Source organism: Salvelinus fontinalis, chromosome 4, assembly GCF_029448725.1.
Source record: "Salvelinus fontinalis isolate EN_2023a chromosome 4, ASM2944872v1, whole genome shotgun sequence".
NCBI classification, from domain to species: Eukaryota; Metazoa; Chordata; class Actinopteri; order Salmoniformes; family Salmonidae; genus Salvelinus; species Salvelinus fontinalis.
The window spans coordinates 49954413-49974564 of NC_074668.1; the positions used below are offsets into that span (position 1 = coordinate 49954413).

The window sequence follows — 20152 nt, forward strand, 5'->3', positions numbered from 1 at the left end:
AAAACTGAGGATATAGCAATATCTATGTTTCTTTGTAATGTTTTCTGTCCTCAGATACAGTATAGAGAGCTGTCAAACCCTGCTGGGTGTGCAGGCTTCTATTCCATTCCAACACACCTGATTCAATCTATCAAACCTAATTTTTTTTATTTTTACATTTAACCTTTATTTAACTAGTCAGTTAAGAACAAACTCTTATTTACAATGACGGCCTACCCCGGCTAAACCTGGACAACGCTGGGCCAATTGTGCGCCTCCCTATCACGGCCGGATGTGATGCAGCCTGGATTCGAACCAAGTACTGCAGTGATACCTCTTGCACTGAGATGCAGTGTCTTAGACCATTAGCCTTATGGGCATTTCCAATGGATCCCTTGAAATTGTGCATTTGAAGCAGATACGAGCTTAACTCATACAGTTGAAGTCGGAAGTTTACATACACTTAGGTTGGAGTCATTAAAACTTGTTTTTCAACCACTCCACACGTTTCCTGTTAAAAAACTATAGTTTTGGCAAGTCGGTTAGGACATCTACTTTGTGCATGACAAGTAATTTTTCCAACAATTGTTTACAGACAGACTATTTCACTTCCAATTCACTGTATCACAATTCCAGTGGGTCAGAAGTTTACATACACTAACTTGACTGTGCCTTTAAACAGCTCGGAAAATTCCAGAAAATGATATCATGGCTTTAGAAGCTTCTGATAGGCTAATTTACATAATTTGAGTCAATTGGAGGTGTCCCTGTGGATGTATTTCAAGGCCTACCTTCAAACTCAGTGCCTTTTTGCTTGACATCATGGGAAAATCAAAAGAAATCAGCTAAGACCTCAGAAAAACAATTCTAGACCTTCACAAGTCTGGTTCCTCCTTGGGAGCAATTTCCAAAAGCCTGAAGGTACCACGTTCATCTGTACAAACAATAGTACGCAAGTATAAACACCATGGGACCACGCAGTCGTCATACCGCTCAGGAAGGAGACGCGTTCTGTCTCCTAGAGATGAACGTACTTTGGTGCGAAAAGTGAAAATCAATCTCAGAACAACAGCAAAGGACCTTATGAAGATGCTGGAGGAAACGGGTACAAAAGTATCTATATCCAAAGTAAAACAAGTCCTATATTGACAAAATCTGAAATACCGCTCAGCAAGGAAGAAGCCACTGCTCCAAAACCGCCATTAAAAAAGCCAGACTACGGTTTGCAACTGCACATGGGGACAAAGATTGTACTTTTTGGAGAAATGTCCTCTGGTCTGATGAAACAAAAATAGAACTGTTTGGCCATAATGACCATCGTTATGTTTGGAAGGAAAAGCGGGAGCCTTGCAAGCTGAAGAACACCATCCCAACCGTGAAGCACGAGGGTGGAAGCATCATGTTGTGTGGGTGCTTTGCTGCAGGAGGGACTGGTGCACTTCACAAAATAGATGGCATCATGAGGGAGGAAAAGTATGTGGATATATTGAAGCAACATCTCAAGACATCAGTCAGGAAGTTAAAGCTCGGTCACAAATGGGGCTTCCAAATGGACAATGACTCCAAGCATACTTCCAAAGTTGTGGCAAAATGGCTTAAGGACAACAAATTCAAGGTATTGGAGTGGCCATCAAAGCCCTGACCTCAATCCCATAGAAAATGTTTGGGTAGAACTGAAATAGCAGGTGCGAGCAATGGAGGCCTACAAACCTGACTCAGTTACACCAGCTCTTTCAGGAGGAATGGGCCAGAACTCACCCAACTTATTGTGGGAAGCTTGTGGAAGGCTACCTGTAACGTTTGACCCAAGTTAAACAATTTAAAGGCAATGCTACCAAAAACTAATTTAGTGTATGTTAACTTCTGACGCTGAAATATATCATTCTCACTACTATTATTCTGACATTTCACATTCTTAAAATAAAGTGGTGATCCTAACTGACCTAAGACAATGATTTTTTTACTCGCATTAAATGTCAGGAATTGTGAAAAACTGAGTTTAAATGTATTTGGCTAAGGCTAAACTTCCGACTTCAACTGTACTTACCAGTAATGAAATGATAGCAGCAGGTCTTGTACTGGCAGCTGTCTGGGTTAAAGTTTTGACAATAAAATATTATTTGATTTAATTTGACGGGCCAAAAGGTTTCTTCGCCTTTCTGACAGTTCTTTACTCTCATCTCATTGGTATCAACAATGGTATTTTTAGGATTGCAGGGAATCTGTAAGCATATTTTTACCCGTTGTCTTTCCTGTCTTGTTAGAGCAGCCAAATACTACACTGAAAAGGACCGTGGTGATGAATCAACTAGTGTAGGCACTGTTGTCACGATCGTCAACGGGACTGAGAGAGGACCAAGGCACAGCGCGTGGAAAGTACATCTTCTTTTATTTTAAAGAAGGAAAAACAAAACAACAAACAGAACAGACGACCGTGAAGCTATACAAACATCAGTGCTGACATAGACAATTCCCCACAAACAGCTAAAGCCTATGGTTGCCTTAAATATGGCTCCCAATCAGAGACAACAAAAACCAGCTGTCTCTAATTGAGACCCAATTCAGGCAACCATAGACTTTCCTAGAACCTACACTCAACCATAGACACAGCTAGACACATTCACTCAACACAAACCCATACACTACACCCAACACCCCCTTTACCATATAACCACCCAAAACCGACAAAACACAAACATTCCCCATGTCACACCCTGACCTAACTAAAATAATAAAGAAAACAAAGAATACTAAGGCCAGGGCGTGACAACTGTTATCATGCAGTTTGGGGTTAAGCACTGTTATCAGACAGTTTGGGGTAGCCACTGGGCTGTTTTCGTTGAAGGAATGAATGACCACCAGGAGGCGTCGTACGTCAACTTCAAGCCCTCTATACAGGTAATATAAATTACTATGCAATACAATAACTGACAAGTTATTTAAGAGCTGCAGCTACATCTATTTAATAAAATATTTTAACTGTCCCATCTCGGTGTGTATTTTTCCTTTCATAATTTTCTCTATCAGTTATTCCATAGTATATTATTTTCGTATAGGATACCATCAGTCAGGTAAGGTAATTATTTATATATCTATTTAAATTGAAATAAACTCCCCATAATACATAAACAGAATACTACATACAAAAAATGACATACAATATATTAATCATTCTCATTGTTTACCCATATAGTTAACCCATAAAATGACATGGGATAGGGTTGAAGTTTAATATAAAATGTAAAAATATATGTACAATATATTTTACAGCAGAACAAACACTGTATACATTGTTAATTAAGATCCCCAGCAAGAAAACCTAAAATGACGCTCAAACAGAAGGGGGAACTAACGAGTCACTGACAACAACCAAAATGAAACAAGTGGGGTTTTAGGGGGAGTTCTGAAAGACGTGGGGGTGTCCACTGAAAGTTGACAAGTAACAACAACTGGAACCTTCTGGTAAGCTACCCTGGCAATTTTCTATGTGTGTACCCTGGCCATTCTCTATGTGGGCAACATTGTTAAACATCAGGGAGGAATCCCTGTTCTCTCTGTTACTTTTAGGAGTATTTTCAATGTATTCTGTATTTTGCGGAATAAAAATATGTTTTATATTGAGGGTACTGTGAGATGAACCAGGGTTAAAAATCCCGTCCTCTCTCACAGGTAGCCTTTCTTGCCCCAGCTCAACAAAGCCGTTTTCTCCTGAGAGATCAGTGACTAAGAACTCCTCCAGCTTCAGTACATTCTTCACACGTTTTTTCTGTTGGGGAAAATGTACATTATACACATTAGACTGTGGTCTAGGGTTTTAAGGAGCTTAACTAACACAACACTCTCTCTTTGTACACAACAATTTCCGACATGTGCGTTGCCATGAAAATTACCTCATGGTGTGACTCCAAAAGCCATCGTCCAACAACACTGGCCCCAGGGTTAGCAATTTTTGGAAATAAATATGTTTTGTAGCTGCAGAGAAAAGAACACAATAATAGTATGCACAATGTGTTTAAACTAAATATGCAGTGTGGAATTATAGAGAAAAGCCCTTAACCTTCGACACGACACAGTTCTTCGACTTTATGGTTAATTCAATTCCATTCAATATACGGTCGTGGCCAAAAGTTTTGAGAATGACACAAATATTAATTTTCTCAAAGTTTGCTGTATATGGAATACTGAAGTATAATTACAAGCATTTCATAAGTGTCAAAGGCTTTTATTGACAATTACATTAAGTTTATGTAAAGAGTCAATATTTGCACTGTTGACCCTTCTTTTTCAAGACCTCCGCAATCTGCCCTGGCATGCTGTCAATTAACTTCTGGACCACATCCTGACTGATGGCACCCCGTTCTTGCAAAGTCAATGCTTGGAATTTGTCAGAATTTGTGGGTTTTTGTTTGTCCCCCTGCCTCTTGAGGAATGACCACAAGTTCTCAATGGGATTAAGGTCTGGGGAGTTTCCTGGCCATGGACCCAAAATATCAATGTTTTGTTCCCCGAGCCACTTTGTTATCACTTTTGCCTTAAGGTGCTCCATCATGCTGGAAAAGGCATTGTTCGTCACCAAACTGTTCCTGGATGGTTGGGAGAAGTTGCTCTCGGGGAAGGGTTGGTACCATTCTTTATTCATGGCTGTGTTCTTACGCAAAATTGTGAATGAGCCCACTCCCTTGGCTGAGAAGCAACCCCACACATGTATGGTCTCAGGATGCTTTACTGTTTGCATGACACAGGACTGATGGTAGCGCTCCCCTTGTCTTCTCCGGACAAGCTTTTTCTGGATGCCCCAAACAATCGGAAAGGGGATTCATCAGAGAAAATGACTTTACCCCAGTCCTCAGCAGTCCAATCCCTGTACCTTTTGCAGAATATCAGTCTGTCCCTGATGTTTTACCTTGAGAGAAGTGGCTTCTTTGCTGCCCTTCTTGACACCAGGCCATCCTCCAAAAGTATTTGCCTCACTGTGCGTGCAGATGCACTCACACCTGCCTGCTGCCATTCCTGAGCAAGCTCTGTACTGGTGGTGCCCCAATCCCGCAGCTAAGTCAACTTTAGGAGACGGTCCTGGAGCTTGCTGGACTTTCTTGGGCGCCCTGAAGCCTTCTTCACAACAATTGAACCGCTCTCCTTGAAGTTCTTGATGATCTGATAAATGGTTGATTTAGGTGCAATCTTACTGGCAGCAATATCCTTGCCTGTGAAGCCCTTTTTGTGCAAAGCAATGATGACAATTCATCTGGTTACTCTTCATAACATTCTGGAGTATATGCAAATTGCCATCATACAAACTGAGGCAGCAGACTTTGTGAAAATGTATATTTGTGTCATTCTCAAAACTTTTGGCCACGACTATACACTACCGTTCAAAAGTTTGGGGTCACTTAGAAATTTCTTTGTTTTTGAAAAAAAAGTAAAACATTTTGTCCCTTAAATTAACATCAAATTGATCAGAAATACAGTGTAGACATTGTTAATGTTGTAAATGGCTATTGTAGCTGGAAACAGCTGATTTTTTTTAATGGAATATCTACATAGGTGTACAGAGGCCCATTATCAGCAACCATCACTCCTGTGTTCCAATGGCACGTTGTGTTAGCTAATCCAAGTTTATAATTTTAAAAGGCTAATTGATCATTAGAAAACACTTTTGCAATTATGTTAGCACAGCTGAAAACTTGCCTTCTTTAGACTAGTTGAGTATCTGGAGCATCAGCATTTGTGGGTTCGATAATAGGCTCAAAATGACCGTAAACAAAGAACTTTCTTCTGAAACTCGAAGGCTTTTCCATGCGAGAAATTGCCAACAAACTGAAGATCTCGTACAATGCTGTGTGCTACTCCCTTCACAGAGCAGCGCAAACTGGCTCTAACCAGAATAGAAAGAGGAGTGGGAGGCCCCGTGCACAACTGAGCAAGAGGACAAGTACATTAGAGTGTCTATTTTGAGAAACAGACGCCTCACAAGTCCTCAACTGGCAGCTTCATTAAATAGTACCCCCAAAAACCAGTCTCGACGTAAACAGTGAAGAGGCGACTCTGGGATGCTGGCCTTCTAGGCAGATATGCAAAGAAAAAGCTGTCATGACGTTGGCCTGTTGGTGAGGTTTATGACCCCCATAAATACCTTTCCTCTCTCTACTATACAGAGTGACTCTTGGAAAGCCCATTGTTAACATAGAGAGTCTGAAAACATCAAAAGGGTGGGGACCAGAACCATATTTTGGTAATTCTACCAGTAGAAAATATGCGTTGGTACTTTAAGAATATGATATCAGATCAGTTGTCATCTGAGACATTATTACTGATGACAGGATGACATAAACTGTATCTTGGAAAGTCTACACATTCTAGTTATCAGATTCATATGGAATTGTTGTGCAATTTAAATGTTTAAATATGAAACTATTTGTGAAATCATGAAATGTAATTTTAGCTTCTAAATGAGAGAATTGTTTCCATAAGGTAAACTCTGTTCACTCAGTGGCCCCGCCCAAGTGAACAGACATTGGTTGTGAACTATGAAACACGCCCTTCTCTCCCCTACTACATAAGCCCTTTACGAAAATGTTATGTTTGTGTTCGTGAGGACGATGGTCCATATGTTAAAAGGGCTAATATCAAACTACAGAACTAAGCCAACTTCAGCTTAAAGTATGGCAACTTGGTATGAACTTTGAACTCTAATTCACTAAAGAAGTGATACCTCCTAGCCTTTGAGTGAGCAGCAACAGCTGTAAACATGGGCTAGGAAAGGACGGACAAAGTATCTCTTCTACCAAACACACAACGGTACTACAACGCATCCGTTCGACCAGACATTCTACAGAGGACAGGGATATCTCTGTTGGGCAACACGGCCTTCCATCTACGACCAACCTATTGAAGCACAGCTCAGAATAAATATTTCTTGCATTTTCCTTTTCCAAATGGCCGGTTATTTAGAATGCATAAGATTCTGTATTTACGATAGCATAGCTTTACAAGGTCCGATCAGAGACCAAAAGTCTTTGTTCCTCAGTCTTCCCGTGCTTTCATTCAAAACCCAACCCCCTTTCTTTGTGTAACCAGCCGTCATATCTGTTCCGTCCGCTAGGGACGTTTTCTTTTATGACATAATTAGTAATCAATGTATGACCCATCGTGTGTATGTGTAATTCTGTGTGATTGTTTAGATATTTAGTAAATAAATGATTAAACCAAATTTTGTATTGCTGATTCAACTTGTTAGCCAGGGTTCGTGAAGATAACCAAGATCTCTACGACTTCAGATGAGACTGAATAAGGTGACGATTAAGAATTGACTGCTATTGATGTAAAAGATTAGCAGGTCTTTAAGAGTTTATTCGGAAGATAACAGCTCTATATACATTATTTCGTGGTGCCCCGACATTCTAGTTAATTACATTTACATGATTAGTTCAATCAGGTAATAACAATTACAGAGAAAGGATTTTATAGAATAGTATGTCATATTTCTTAATCCGGCATAGCAAAGACACGACAAAGCCATATCTCAGACTGGACAATAAAAATGTAAGATTAAGGTGGGCAAAAGAACACAGACACTGGACAGAGGAACTCTGCCTAGAAGGCCAGCATCCCAGAGTCGCCTCTTCACTGTTGACATTGAGACTGGTGTTTTGCGGGTACTATATAATGAAGCTGCCAGTTGAGGACTTGTGAGGCGTCTGTTTCTCAAACTGGACACTCTAATGTACTTGTCCTCTTGCTCAGTTGTGCACCGGGGCCCCCCACTCTTTCTATTCTGGTTAGAGCCAGTTTGTGCTGTTCTGTGAAGGGAGTAGTACACTGCGTTGTACGCGATCTTCAGTTCGTTGGCAATTTTTCGCATGGAATAGCCTTCATTTCTCAGAACAAGAATAGACTGACGCGTTTCAGAAGAAAGTTCTTTGTTTCTGGCCATTTTGAGCCTATTATCGAACCCACAAATGCTGACGCTCCAGATACTCAACTAGTCTAAAGAAGGCCAGTTTTATTGCTTCTTTAATCAGAACAACAGTTTTCAGTTGTGCTAACATAATTGCAAAAGGGTTTTCTAATGATCAATTAGCCTTTTAAAATAATAAACTTGGATTAGCTAACATAACGTGCCATTGGAACACAGGTGTGATGGTTGCTGACAATGGGCCTATATAGATATTCCATAAAAAAATCTGCCGTTTCCAGCTACAATAGTCATTTACAATATTAACAATGTCTACACTGTATTTCTGATCAATTTGATGTTATGTTAATGAACAAAAAATATGCTTTTCTTTAAAAAAAAATAGGACATTTCTAAGTGACCCCAAACTTTTGAATGGTAGTGTATCTTGATTGTCCCCCGAAACAAAAATTATTGTGCAGCATAAAAAAGCCAAATATATACATACAAAAACATACACAGACAAGTGGAAAATAATAAGAAAAGAAAAAAACACGAATTAGTGCCATTTTTTTCTATTACTCTTGGTGATATGTGTATAGGCATTATCTGATTGGCCATCACGTCATTCATATACAGAAGTTGGATCTTAATTTGATAACACTTTTAGTGCAGCGCAGCAGTAAATGGAGATGAGCTTCATGGTTTACATAAACTCACTGAAAACCCTCACTAATACAAGGTTATATTAACAGTATTGCACTTTTCATGAACAGTTGCCTATTCTTGTCCAGCTAATAGCCTAACCATTGATCAAGCAACATTATGGACTAAATGTTCAAATCCTGTTGCTGCATGGTTAGTTTGCTACGAAAATACTGATAAAATTAACATCCTACAGCTGCATACACATAACCCGAGGGACAGTCAGATAAGGTCTATTCACATATCACAGAGAGCAACAGGAAAAAACAAGCATCATCCCTGATCATTAATGATAAAGAGCCTTGAGCCTTATGTTCTGATACTGATGAAGCTAAGTTCACATAAGCAATGAGAAAAGCAAAAGTAATGTATGTGTATGACTTACAAAGTTCTGGATAAGATGAAGAAAAGGCCAAGGGTAAGCAGGACGATTAGAGGGAAGGTGAACATAATGAAATAATGTTCTGAAAATGGAGCAAGTTTCATATATTCAGACGTATGTTTATTTTGTAAATCAAAACCAGTGTGGACAAAATAACCTTGTGTTTAATATTCTACCAACATTATAATGAGGTATGCATTAAAATACACCAATGCACAAGCAAGCAGCTTTGGACGGAATCAAGCCTGTAGCTAGATGGCATAATTAGAATTGCCCAATTCTAATGATATTATACACTACCATCTTAATACTGTAAAGCTTTCTGACTAATCATATACACTACCGTTCAAAAGTTTGGGGTCACTTAGAAATGTCCTTGTTTTTGAAAGAGAAGCAAAACATTTTGTTCTTTAAAATAACATCAAATTGATCAGAAATACAGTGTAGACATTGTTCATGTTGTAAATGGCTATTGTAGCTGGAAATGGCAGATTTTCTTTATGGAATATCTACATAGGCGTACAGAGGCCCATTATCAGCAACCATCACTCCTGTGTTCCAATGGCACGTTGTGTTAGCTAATCCAAGTTTATAATTTTAAAAGGCTAATTGATCAGAAGAAAGTTCTTTGTTTCTGGCAATTTTGAGCCTGTAATCGAACCCACAAATGCTGATGCTCCAGATACTCAACTAGTCTAAAGAAGGCCAGTTTTATTGCTTCTTTAATCAGAATAACAGTTTTCAGCTGTGCAAACATAATTGCAAAAGGGTTTTCTAATGATCAATTAGCCTTTTATAATTATAAACTTGGATTAGCTAACACAACGTGTCATTGGAACACAGGAGTGATGTTTGCTGATAATGGGCCTATGTAGATATTCCATTAAAAATCAGCCGTTTCCAGCTACAATAGGCATTTACAACATTAACAATGTCTACACTGTATTTCTGATCAATTTCATGTTATTTTAATGGACAAAAAATGTTCTATCAAAAACAAGGCCAACAATGTCTAAGTGACCCCAAACTTTTGAACGGTAGTGTATGTTCTCAACAATACTGTACTTAAAGAAGTACTTACCAAAAAGATGTGTTTTAATAGGAATAATTTCCCTTGAAATGTTGTCATTAGAAGTCTCCGCCAGTAAATGAACAGAATAGCCTGTGTTTGCGCGGAGTTTGAAGAATGTGTGCTGCCATACATCTGGCCAGACAGGGATAGCTGAGATGGTGAATAGAATAGCAATTGATCTGTCTGTATATCAACAATAGTTTCAAGACTGATTGTTAACCCAGGGACAAAACAATGACTTTATCACACAGGACCAAATCCTAACTTGAGATCAAACATTCATGCAAAATCCCTCAAATATATAAATTCAAACTGTACAAGTGTAGCACGTTTCATGTTTAATGAAAACGTTTTAAAAATCACAAATCGCCTGGACTAATATGTAAATAGAGGAAACGCTCTTACATTCGACCTGTATCTCCCCCAGGTGCAGTATCACTCTGTATCTGAGAACCTTGGGGTGAACCTCCTTTCTCTGCCACTCCCACTGTACAGTCACTGTGTTTTTAGTCACATCCACAACGTGCATTCCGACTGCGCCTAAAAGAGCTGAAGCAACATAGCATCGGAGGCTCGTGAGGGGAGGACATCTCATAATATAGGCTGGAAAGAAGTGAATGGGATGGGATCAAATACCTGGAAACCATGTGTTTGATACTCTTCCAGTCATTCCGTTCCAACCATTACTCTGCGGCTGTCCTCCCCAATAAAGGTGCCACCAGCCGCCTGTGCGACATATTCTAGGAATAGTAGGAACCCCATTTCACATAAACAATAAGTGAATAAATGTCATGACTTTAACATTAGCCCTACTTACTTCCGTACTCTAGGTTGGCAAAGATTGACTTGGGTGGCCCACACAGTTGATTAGATATGGGGTAAACATTGATTCTGTATGTTGTCCCAGGCTGAAGATGGTCTGAAACAGAGGTGAATGCATTTGCACAGTCAACGTGTCTTATTGCGATCGAACTGTGATACATGTGGTATCAATGCTTTGTCTACTTCATCATGCCCATGCATTTACCTTTCAAGACTGTTGATCTGGTGGAGCCATTCACTCGTTTCCAGTGACTGGAAATGGGATGTGCAGCATCAGTGGCCCACTCATTGGCAACCTCACTAACTGGCAGGGATATGTGTCCCACATCCCATTGAAGCACTAGCCTATCACCTTCAGAATTCACCCAAAGTCTTCTCACTGAGGGTAGAGCTAATACCAACATCCACTGTTTAATAAGTTAATTGATCTAATATCTGACCAATTACACAAGGTGAAAAGCCTTGCCCCTTCAGGGCTTACTGTAATTCATGTCAGTAATGTAAAACACCTATGTTGAATGTCTAACTAAACAGTTTGGATTTTTGAATGAACTGTTCAAGGGCAATCTAGAAAAATACATATAACATCGCTGTAAAATAATTTGACTTAAAGGCTGGAGACAGAGGGCTTATGCATCTGCCATTTCTCACTTCCCTCAGGCTTCTACAGAAATGGGTGATATTGACACAAAAAGGATATTGCACAATTTTGCCAGGGGTGGAGGAGTCTAATCAACCAGATGGTTGTTAAGATTAGAGACTTCTTCTCTACCTCATTTTCTCAGAAGTACATTACATTACCATTTACCATGCATTTAGCCTCTTGTGACAAGCGGTTATTCGACTAGCGCAGATATTTGGTTCTGGGTGTTGAGATTATCACCCATTAAAATGAAAAAGTCAAACACCTCTGTAGTCACTATCTATTCATGGAAACAGATATTTAACTCACTCTGATGAAGACTAAGGTCAATCTTTAGATGAGAGTAAGGGGATCCACCAGCGCTATTGTACGCCATAACTGTGACCTCCAACTCATCCTCGGTCACCACAAGGACCACCTTCAGATCTGTGGTGTTAGTGGTCACACTCAGAGAGGGGTGCTTTGTTTGTGTGTAGCTCACTTGGTACCCAAGAATATGTCCGTGAGCATCATAAACATCAAGGGCCTGAAAAACAAATACATTTTTAAAAGTCAAATGGCCTATTCAGATTTAAGAATATATCTATTGATTGGATAATATATGTACTTTCACTGAAATACTTTTTTTTTTAAATACACATACAGTACCAGTCAAAAGTTTGGACACACCTACTCCTTTAAGGGTTTTTCTTTCTTTTTACTATTTTCTGCATTGTGGAATAATAGTTAAGACATCAAAACTATGAAATAACACATGTGGAATCATATAGTAACCAAAAAAGTGTTACACAAATCAAAACATATTTTATATTTAAGATTCTTCAATAGCCACCATTTGCCTTGATGACAGTGTTACACACTTGACATTCTCTCACCCAGCTTCATGAGGTAGTCACCTGGAATGTATTTCAATTAACTGGTGTGCCTTGTTAAAAGTTAATTTGTGGATTTTTTCCCCTTAATGAGTTTCAGCCAATCAGTGGTGTGACATGGTAAGGGTGGTATACAGAATATAGCCCTATTTGGTAAAAGACCAAGTCTATATTATGGCAAGAACAGCTCAAATAAGCAAAGAGAAATGACAGTCCATCATTACTTTAAGACATGAAGATGAGTCAATCTGGAACATTTCAAGAACTTTTAAAGTTTCTTCAAGTGCAGTCGCAAAAACCATCAAGCGCTATGATGAAGCTGGCTCTCATAAGGACCGTCACAGGAAAGGAAGACCCAAAGTTACCTCTGCTGCAGAGGATGAATTCATTAGAGTTACCAGCCTTAGATTGCTGCCCAAATAAATGCTTCAGAGTTCAAGTAACAGACACAACTCAACATCAACTGTTCAGAGGAGACTGCGTGAATTAGGCCTTCATGGTCGAATTGCTGCAAAGAAACCACTGCTAAAGGATACCAATAATAAGAAGAGACTTGCTTGGGCCAAGAAACACAAGCAATGGACATTTGACCGGTGGAAATCTGTCCTTTGGTCTGATGAGTCCAAATTTGAGATTTTGGACTCATCACCAACCGCCGTGTCTTTGTGAGACGCAGTGTACGTGAACGGATGATCACCGTATGTGTGGTTCCCACCATGAAGCATGGAGGAGGGGTGGTGATGGTGTGGGGGTGCTTTGCTGGTGACACTGTCTGTGATGTATTTAGAATTCAAGGCACACTTAACCAGCATGGCTACCACATCATTCTGCAGCGATACGCCATCCCATCTGGTTTGCGCTTAGTGGGACTATCATTTGTTTTTCAACAGGACAATGACTCAAAACACACCTCCAGGCTGTGTAAGGGCTATTTGACCAAGAAAGAGAGTGATGGTGCTGCATCAGAGGACCTGGCCTCCACAATCACCCGACCTCAACCCAAGTGAGATGGTTTGGGATGAGTTGGACTGCAGAGTGAAGAAAAAGTAGCTAACAAGTGGTCAGCAAATGTGGGAACTCCTTTAAGACTGTTGGAAAAGCATTCCTCGTGAAGCTTGTTGAGAGAATGCCAAGTGTGCAAAGCTGTCATCAAGGCAAAGGGTGGCTACTTTGAAGAATCTAAAATATAATATATATTTTGATTTATTCAACACTCTTTTGGTTACTACTGTCACGATCGAGTGGGAGTGAGACGGACCAAAACGCAGCATGTGGAAAATAAGCCATCTTCTTTTATTATTGAAGAAGGCAAAACGAAACAAAACACTTACAAACTAACAAAACAATAAACGACCGTGAAGCTAATAAACGTAGTGTGCACACACATGCTACAAACGTTCAGACATAGACAATTCCCCACAACAAACTAAAGCCTATGGCTACCTTAAATATGGCTCCCAATCAGAGACAACAGAAACCAGCTGTCTCTAATTGGGAACCCATTCAGGCAACCATAGACTTTCCTAGACAACTACACACAACATAGACACAGCTAGACAACTATACTAAACATAAACCCAACTACTCTAAATAAACCCCCTAAACCTTACAACCACCCTGGACACTACAAAACCCACATAAATTACCCATGTCACACCCTGACCTAACTAAAATAATAAAGAAAACAAAGAATACTAATTCCAGGGCGTGACAACTACATGATTCCATATGTGTTATTTCATAGTTTTGATGTCTTCACTATTATTCTACAATGTAGAAAATAGTAAAAATAAAGAAGATCCCTTGAAGGACTAGGTGTGACCAAACTTTTGACTAGTACTGTACATACATACAAACATACATACATACATGCATACATGCATACATAAATATAAACCTTAAAACAGCAAACCTACAGTTTTTGCTCATCATTATCAAGGGTGTCAATCATTTCGGACCCCACTATACATACAGTTGAAGACGGACGTTTACATACAGACCTAAGACAGGGAATTTTTACTAGGATTAAATGTCAGGAATTGTGAAAACTTCCGACTTCAGCTGTACATGACTGAAAGGTCAATCAGATAAGGCCTCAGATCGGATCATGATGCTGACTTTAAAGCAAATCTTGAGTATAGATTTCGACAGCAAGAAAAAAGTTGAGGATAAACCGGAGAACAATGTTTTAAACTCAAATGACCTTCCACATAAGCATAAGGTGATGAGGTCCTTGTTTGTTCACCGTCTCCACATGATAACAGATATCTGGCGGTCGAGAGGGTGCTGTGAAAACACAAAAATAAGACCTAGCATGATGTGGCAGTATCAGGAACCCTCCTGCACACAACATCTTATTCTGGCATCCATATGTTGTTTTCAAATGTAGCTTTGTCACACACCACTGAACTAACATACTTTCTGATTCCATAAAGTCTATTTCCCACGATGTAGCTATCCAGGGTAGTTGACAGTCTCAGTAAGGTTTCGAAATGTTGAAGCATGTGTAAGGAATGACTTGGATTTATCATTAATTTTATTACCTCTCTCCAGTGTTGTCCCAGTTGTCTCCATGCTCCAGTCACTCCAGTGACCAAATGACAAAATACAGGAAACGGCAATGATGTAGCTGCTGAAAGGCTTGAGGCCTTCAATCGTGTAGACTGCTTTTTCAGCGTTTTCCACAAGAACATTGGCTGGGATCTGGTGTGAGAGATGGCAGTATACCACTGAGTCTCTGTCCCAAAAGGAACCCTATTCCCTACATTGTGCACTTCTTTTGAAAAGAGCCCTATGGGCCCTGGTTAAAGAAGTGCACTAAATATAGGGAATATAGTGCTATTTTGGACGTAGTCTGGGTTCAGGCTTTAACTACCCAAATAAATGTAACATTGGATTAAAATATGCATCATATAACAACATGTGCACTGTCAGAGACTTGAAGATGTCTGGATAGTGAGGTGAGAGCAGAAGAGAATGAAGTCAATACCTGAGTCCATTTGGGTAGTGAGGTTAGAGCAGAAGAGAATGAAGTCAATACCTCAGTCCATTTGTCAGTGGTGGCCATTCGGTAACGGAGACGACATCTAGTGTGCAACTTGCTGATCCCCCATGTCACCTCCAGTGAGTTGTCAGAGCCATTGACTGATGTGATGGTAGGACAAGGTGCTTTTACTGTTCCATTTAGCAAAAAGAAAACTAAATGAAAGGCCAAGTTCACGTCACCTCTTACTGTCCCCACATTCCTCACAGTCATACTAAAGAACAGAAAAAAACAACACAACGCAGACTGTGAGGAGACACACACACACACACACACACACACACACACACACACACACACACACACACACACACACACACACACAGCCTGTGTGACTGATGACTCACCATTATGTATGGCAGCTACCACATCAAGTGAAGTCACTGCTATACTTAGCAAAGAGCTGCAGTTAGTTTTAGAATGGGTGGAAAGTAATTAGCTAGTCCTAAATACATATAAAAAATCTAAAAGCTACAGGTCTACAGGCCTTAGTTTTATCACACCTGAAAGTGCTGCAAAGAAAGACATAGTTAATAGCAAAGATAGCAAAAAACATAGCAAATTAAATTTGGCCCAGAACAGAGCAGAACGGCTGGCCCTTAAATGTACACGGAGGGCTAATATCAAGCACATATGCATGCCAATCTCTCCTGGCTCAAAGCAGATTGACTGCATCACTACTTGTCTTTGTAAGAGGTACTGACGTGTTGAAAACACCGAACTGTCTGTTCAAGCAGCTAACACACAGCTCAGACACCCATACTGTACATACCCCACAAGAAATGCCACTAGGGTTCTCTTTACAGTCCCCAAGTCCAGAACAGACTGAGAAAGCCATGACTACATGGAACTCTTCCACATCAAGTAACTCAAGCGAGCAGTAAAATCAAATTTAAATAACAGATAAAACAATACCTCAAGGCACAATGCGGACTGTGAGGAGACACACACACATACAAACACACACACTGGAATGTTTTGGTATTGTGGATTTTGTATAGCACATGTGTAATATTAGAGCAATAATGTAATGTATGATGTATTGTTTTATTTATGATGTAACTGTTTTAACACTATCTGGATGCCAGGAAGAGTAATGGTGATCCTAATAAATAAATACAAAATTTAAATAAATTCCATAAATGTATAAACCAATTATAAATGCATTTATGAATTCAAGATTCAACAAGACACCTGTTAATAATTGAAATAAACAACACATGACAAGGTGTCCCTCATCTCAAATGATGTGCTAAAATGAGCAATTAAAGGGTTATTACTTGCTTGTTGTACTGCCACTTCGTAGGGCTCTGACCACGACTCCATTCCGTTCATGTTGTTCTTCATTTTTAAAGTTACATTCATTCGTCCACCAAGGCTGAAGATTCCCATACATGAATAAACCGGAGTGGTCCTGAAATTAATATTAATAATAAATAAGACAATTTTAAATGTCAATGCTGTCATGGTAAGCATTATTTCTGATATACAGTATTTTGTCCAGCAGAAAGGGAGCATAAAAGGACACCCAGGTGTTGGAGCAATTCAACATAGGTGCAAAGTCAATTGATATAACATTGATTACACTTGATCTAAAAATGTATATCTCAATAAAGTATAAAAGGTGCCATATTTAAGATGTACTTACTGACTGAAAATGAGAGAGTGCATGCTTTCTACATTGATGTTATATTCCTGACTCCAAAGGCATTGAGGATACGGAGTCAGAGCATAGTCAGTGAGTAGAAAAAAGCATGATATATTCACCCTTTCTGAAAATGGAGACAAATGGAGAAAGAAAAGGCAGTGGAGTACTAGAATTATTTGAAGATTTGACATCAAGTCAGAAATGCATAAAACATATGATAGTGGAAACCAGAGCCATGAGAGAATATATTGCTATAAGTAGATACGGTGCCTTCGGAAAGTATTCAGACCCCTTGACTTTTTCCACATTTTGTTAGGTTACAGCCTTATTCTAAAATTGATTAAATAGCTTTTTTCCCCTCATCAATCTACACATAATACCCCATAATGACCAAGTAAAAACAGTTTACAATTTTGTTTTGCTAATTTATTAAAAATAAAAAACTCTATCACATTTACTTAAGTATTCAGACCCTTTACTCAGTACTTTGTTGAAGCACCTTACAGCCTAGAGTCTTCTTGGGTATGACGCTACAAGCTTAGAACACCTGTATTTGGGGAGTTTCTCCCATTTTTCTCTGCAGATCCTCTCCAGCTCTGTCAGGTTGGATGGGAAGCGTTGCTGCACAGCTATTTTCAGCTCTCTCCAGAGACGATCGATAGGGTTCAGGTCCGGGCTCTGGCTGGGCCACTCAAGGACATTCAGAGACTTGTCCCGAAGCCTCCTCCTGCGTTGTCTTGGCTGTGTGGTTAGGGTTGTCTTATTGGAAGTTAACCTTCACCCCAGTCTGAGGTCCTGAGTGCTCTGGAGCAGGTTTTCATCAAGGATCTCTCTGTACTTTGCTCTGTTCATCTTTCCCTCGACCCTGACTAGTCTCCCAGTCCCTGCCACTGAAAAACATCCCCACAGCATGATGCTGCCACCACCACGCTTCACCGCAGGGATGATGCCAGGTTTCCTCGAGACGTGACACTTGGCATTTAGGCCAAATAGTTCAATCTTGGTTTCATCAGACCAGAGAATCTTGTCCTGTGCCTTTTACTGAGGAGCGGCTTCCGTCTGGCCACTCTACCATAAAGGCCTGATTGGTGGAGTGCTGCAGAGATGGTTGTCCTTCTGGAAAGTACTCCCATCTCAACAGAGGAACTCTGGAGCTCTGTCAGAGTGACCACCGGGTTCTCGGTTACCTCCCTGACCAAAGCCCTTCTCCCCCGATTTGCTCAGCTCTAGGAAGAGTCTTGGTGGTTCCAAACTTCTTCTATTTAAGAAGGATTGAGGCCACTGTGTTCTTGGAGACCTTCAATACTGCAGAACATTTATGGTACCCTTCCCCAGATCTGTGCCTCGACACAATCCTGTCTCAGAGCTCTACGGACAATTCCTTCGATCTCAAGGCTTGGTTTTAGCTCTGACATGCACTGTCAACCATGGGGCCTTATATAGGTAGGTGTGTGCCTTTACAAATCATGTCCAATCAATTTAATTTACAACAGGTAGACTCCATTCAAGTTGTAGAAACATCTTGCTGAGGAAATGTTTTTATTTAATACATTTTAGAATAAGGCTGTCACGTATCAAAATATGTGAAAAGTCAAGGGGTCGGAATACTTTCCAAAGGCAGTGTACTTTACTTTTAGTCTCAGCAAATGTACTCTCTCTCAAAGTAGTAGTAACAGTACTAATAAATGTACTACTTCTAGTAAAAGTACTAGTTGAGTAATAGTAAAAAACAATCTGATATCAAGAAGGTGAAAGCGTCAACTTCCTACCATGAGACACATGAGATCTGGGGACACAGTCACTATCGTCAGTGACGCATACGCGGTTATCGTTGTCACATCGCTTCAGGTCTGTCCTCTTTACAGTTAACTCTGGACATATAGAATTGGAACATTTGGTTGAGTTGAGTTGTTGAGTTGTCAACTAGTGTGAATTCAATGTAAAATCAACACAAATGTTACCATGGTAGTGGATTTAGGTTAAAAGTTGGGTGAAATAAATATGAAATTCCCTTATGTTGATTACTTTTTGAAATCCAAACAGTTTTCCGTGTTGATTCAATGTCATCATATAGATTTTGTTGTTGTTGAAATGACATGGAAACAACGTTGTTTCAACCAGTTTTACCCAGTGGGGAGTGCCACATAGGACCCTATTTCGTACATAGCATACTACTAGCTCTGTGGGCCCTAGTCAAATGTAATGTACTAAGAGTGGTAAGAGTTCCCTGGATGTCATGCAAACCCTATCACACATATGTATGTTTCCGTATTCATCTTTATTTACAGATGAATAAGTTAAGTACACTGAACTAAAATATCAACGCAACATGCAACAATGTCAACAATTTTACTGAGATACAGTTCATATAATGAAATCAGTGAATTCAATTAATGAATTCAGCCCTAACCTATAGATTTCACATGACTGGGAATACAGATATGCATCTTTTGGTCAGAGATACCTTAAAAATGTAAGGGCTTGTGACCACAATTTGGCTCATGGAGCATGATCTCCTTCAATCAGGCTGTTGATTGTGGCCTGTGCATTGTTGAACCACACCTCTTCAATAGCTGTGCGAAGTTGCTGGATATCGGCGGGAACTGGAACACGTTGTCGTACACGTCGATCCAGACCATCCCAAACATGCTCAATGGGTGACATGTCTGGTGAGTATGCAGGCCATGGAAGAAATTAGACATTTTCAGCTACCAGGAATTGTGCACAGATCCTTGAGACATGGGTCCATGCATTATCATGCTGAAACATGAGGTGATGGCGGAGGATGAATGGCACGGCAATGGGCATCAGGATCTTGTCACCATCTCTCTGTGCATTCAAATTGCTTCGTTGTCTATAGCTTATGCCTGCCCATACCATAACACCATCGCCACCATGGGTCGCACGTTGACATCAGCAAACCGCACACCCACACAATGTCATATACGCTGTCTGACATCTGCCCGGTACAGTTGAAACCGGGATTCATCCGTGAAGAGCACAGTGTGTCAGTGGCCATCGAGGTGAGCATTTTCCCACTGAAGTCGGTTACGACACCGAACTGCAGTCAGGTCAAGACCCTGGTGAGGACG

General features: G+C 40.0%; 1 protein-coding gene across 1 annotated transcript in view; it reads right to left on the bottom strand.

Moving 5' to 3' along the window:
- Nucleotides 1–2352: 2352 nt before the first annotated feature.
- The window catches only part of LOC129853931 (interleukin-31 receptor subunit alpha), a 33475-nt gene continuing 15675 nt past the window's right edge, over nt 2353–20152 (bottom strand). Inside the window, exons 3-15 of the mRNA XM_055920462.1 lie at nt 18830–18931; nt 17061–17184; nt 15410–16826; nt 14913–15072; nt 14573–14655; nt 11807–12023; nt 11060–11245; nt 10850–10951; nt 10438–10581; nt 10042–10182; nt 8964–9042; nt 3870–3951; nt 2353–3745 (exon numbers count right to left, since the gene is read on the bottom strand). Coding sequence (XP_055776437.1) covers nt 3371–3745; nt 3870–3951; nt 8964–9042; nt 10042–10182; nt 10438–10581; nt 10850–10951; nt 11060–11245; nt 11807–12023; nt 14573–14655; nt 14913–15072; nt 15410–15625 — 1785 coding nt within the window. The 5' untranslated portion in view covers nt 15626–16826; nt 17061–17184; nt 18830–18931 and the 3' untranslated portion in view covers nt 2353–3370. The remainder of the gene's footprint in view (nt 3746–3869; nt 3952–8963; nt 9043–10041; nt 10183–10437; nt 10582–10849; nt 10952–11059; nt 11246–11806; nt 12024–14572; nt 14656–14912; nt 15073–15409; nt 16827–17060; nt 17185–18829; nt 18932–20152) is intronic.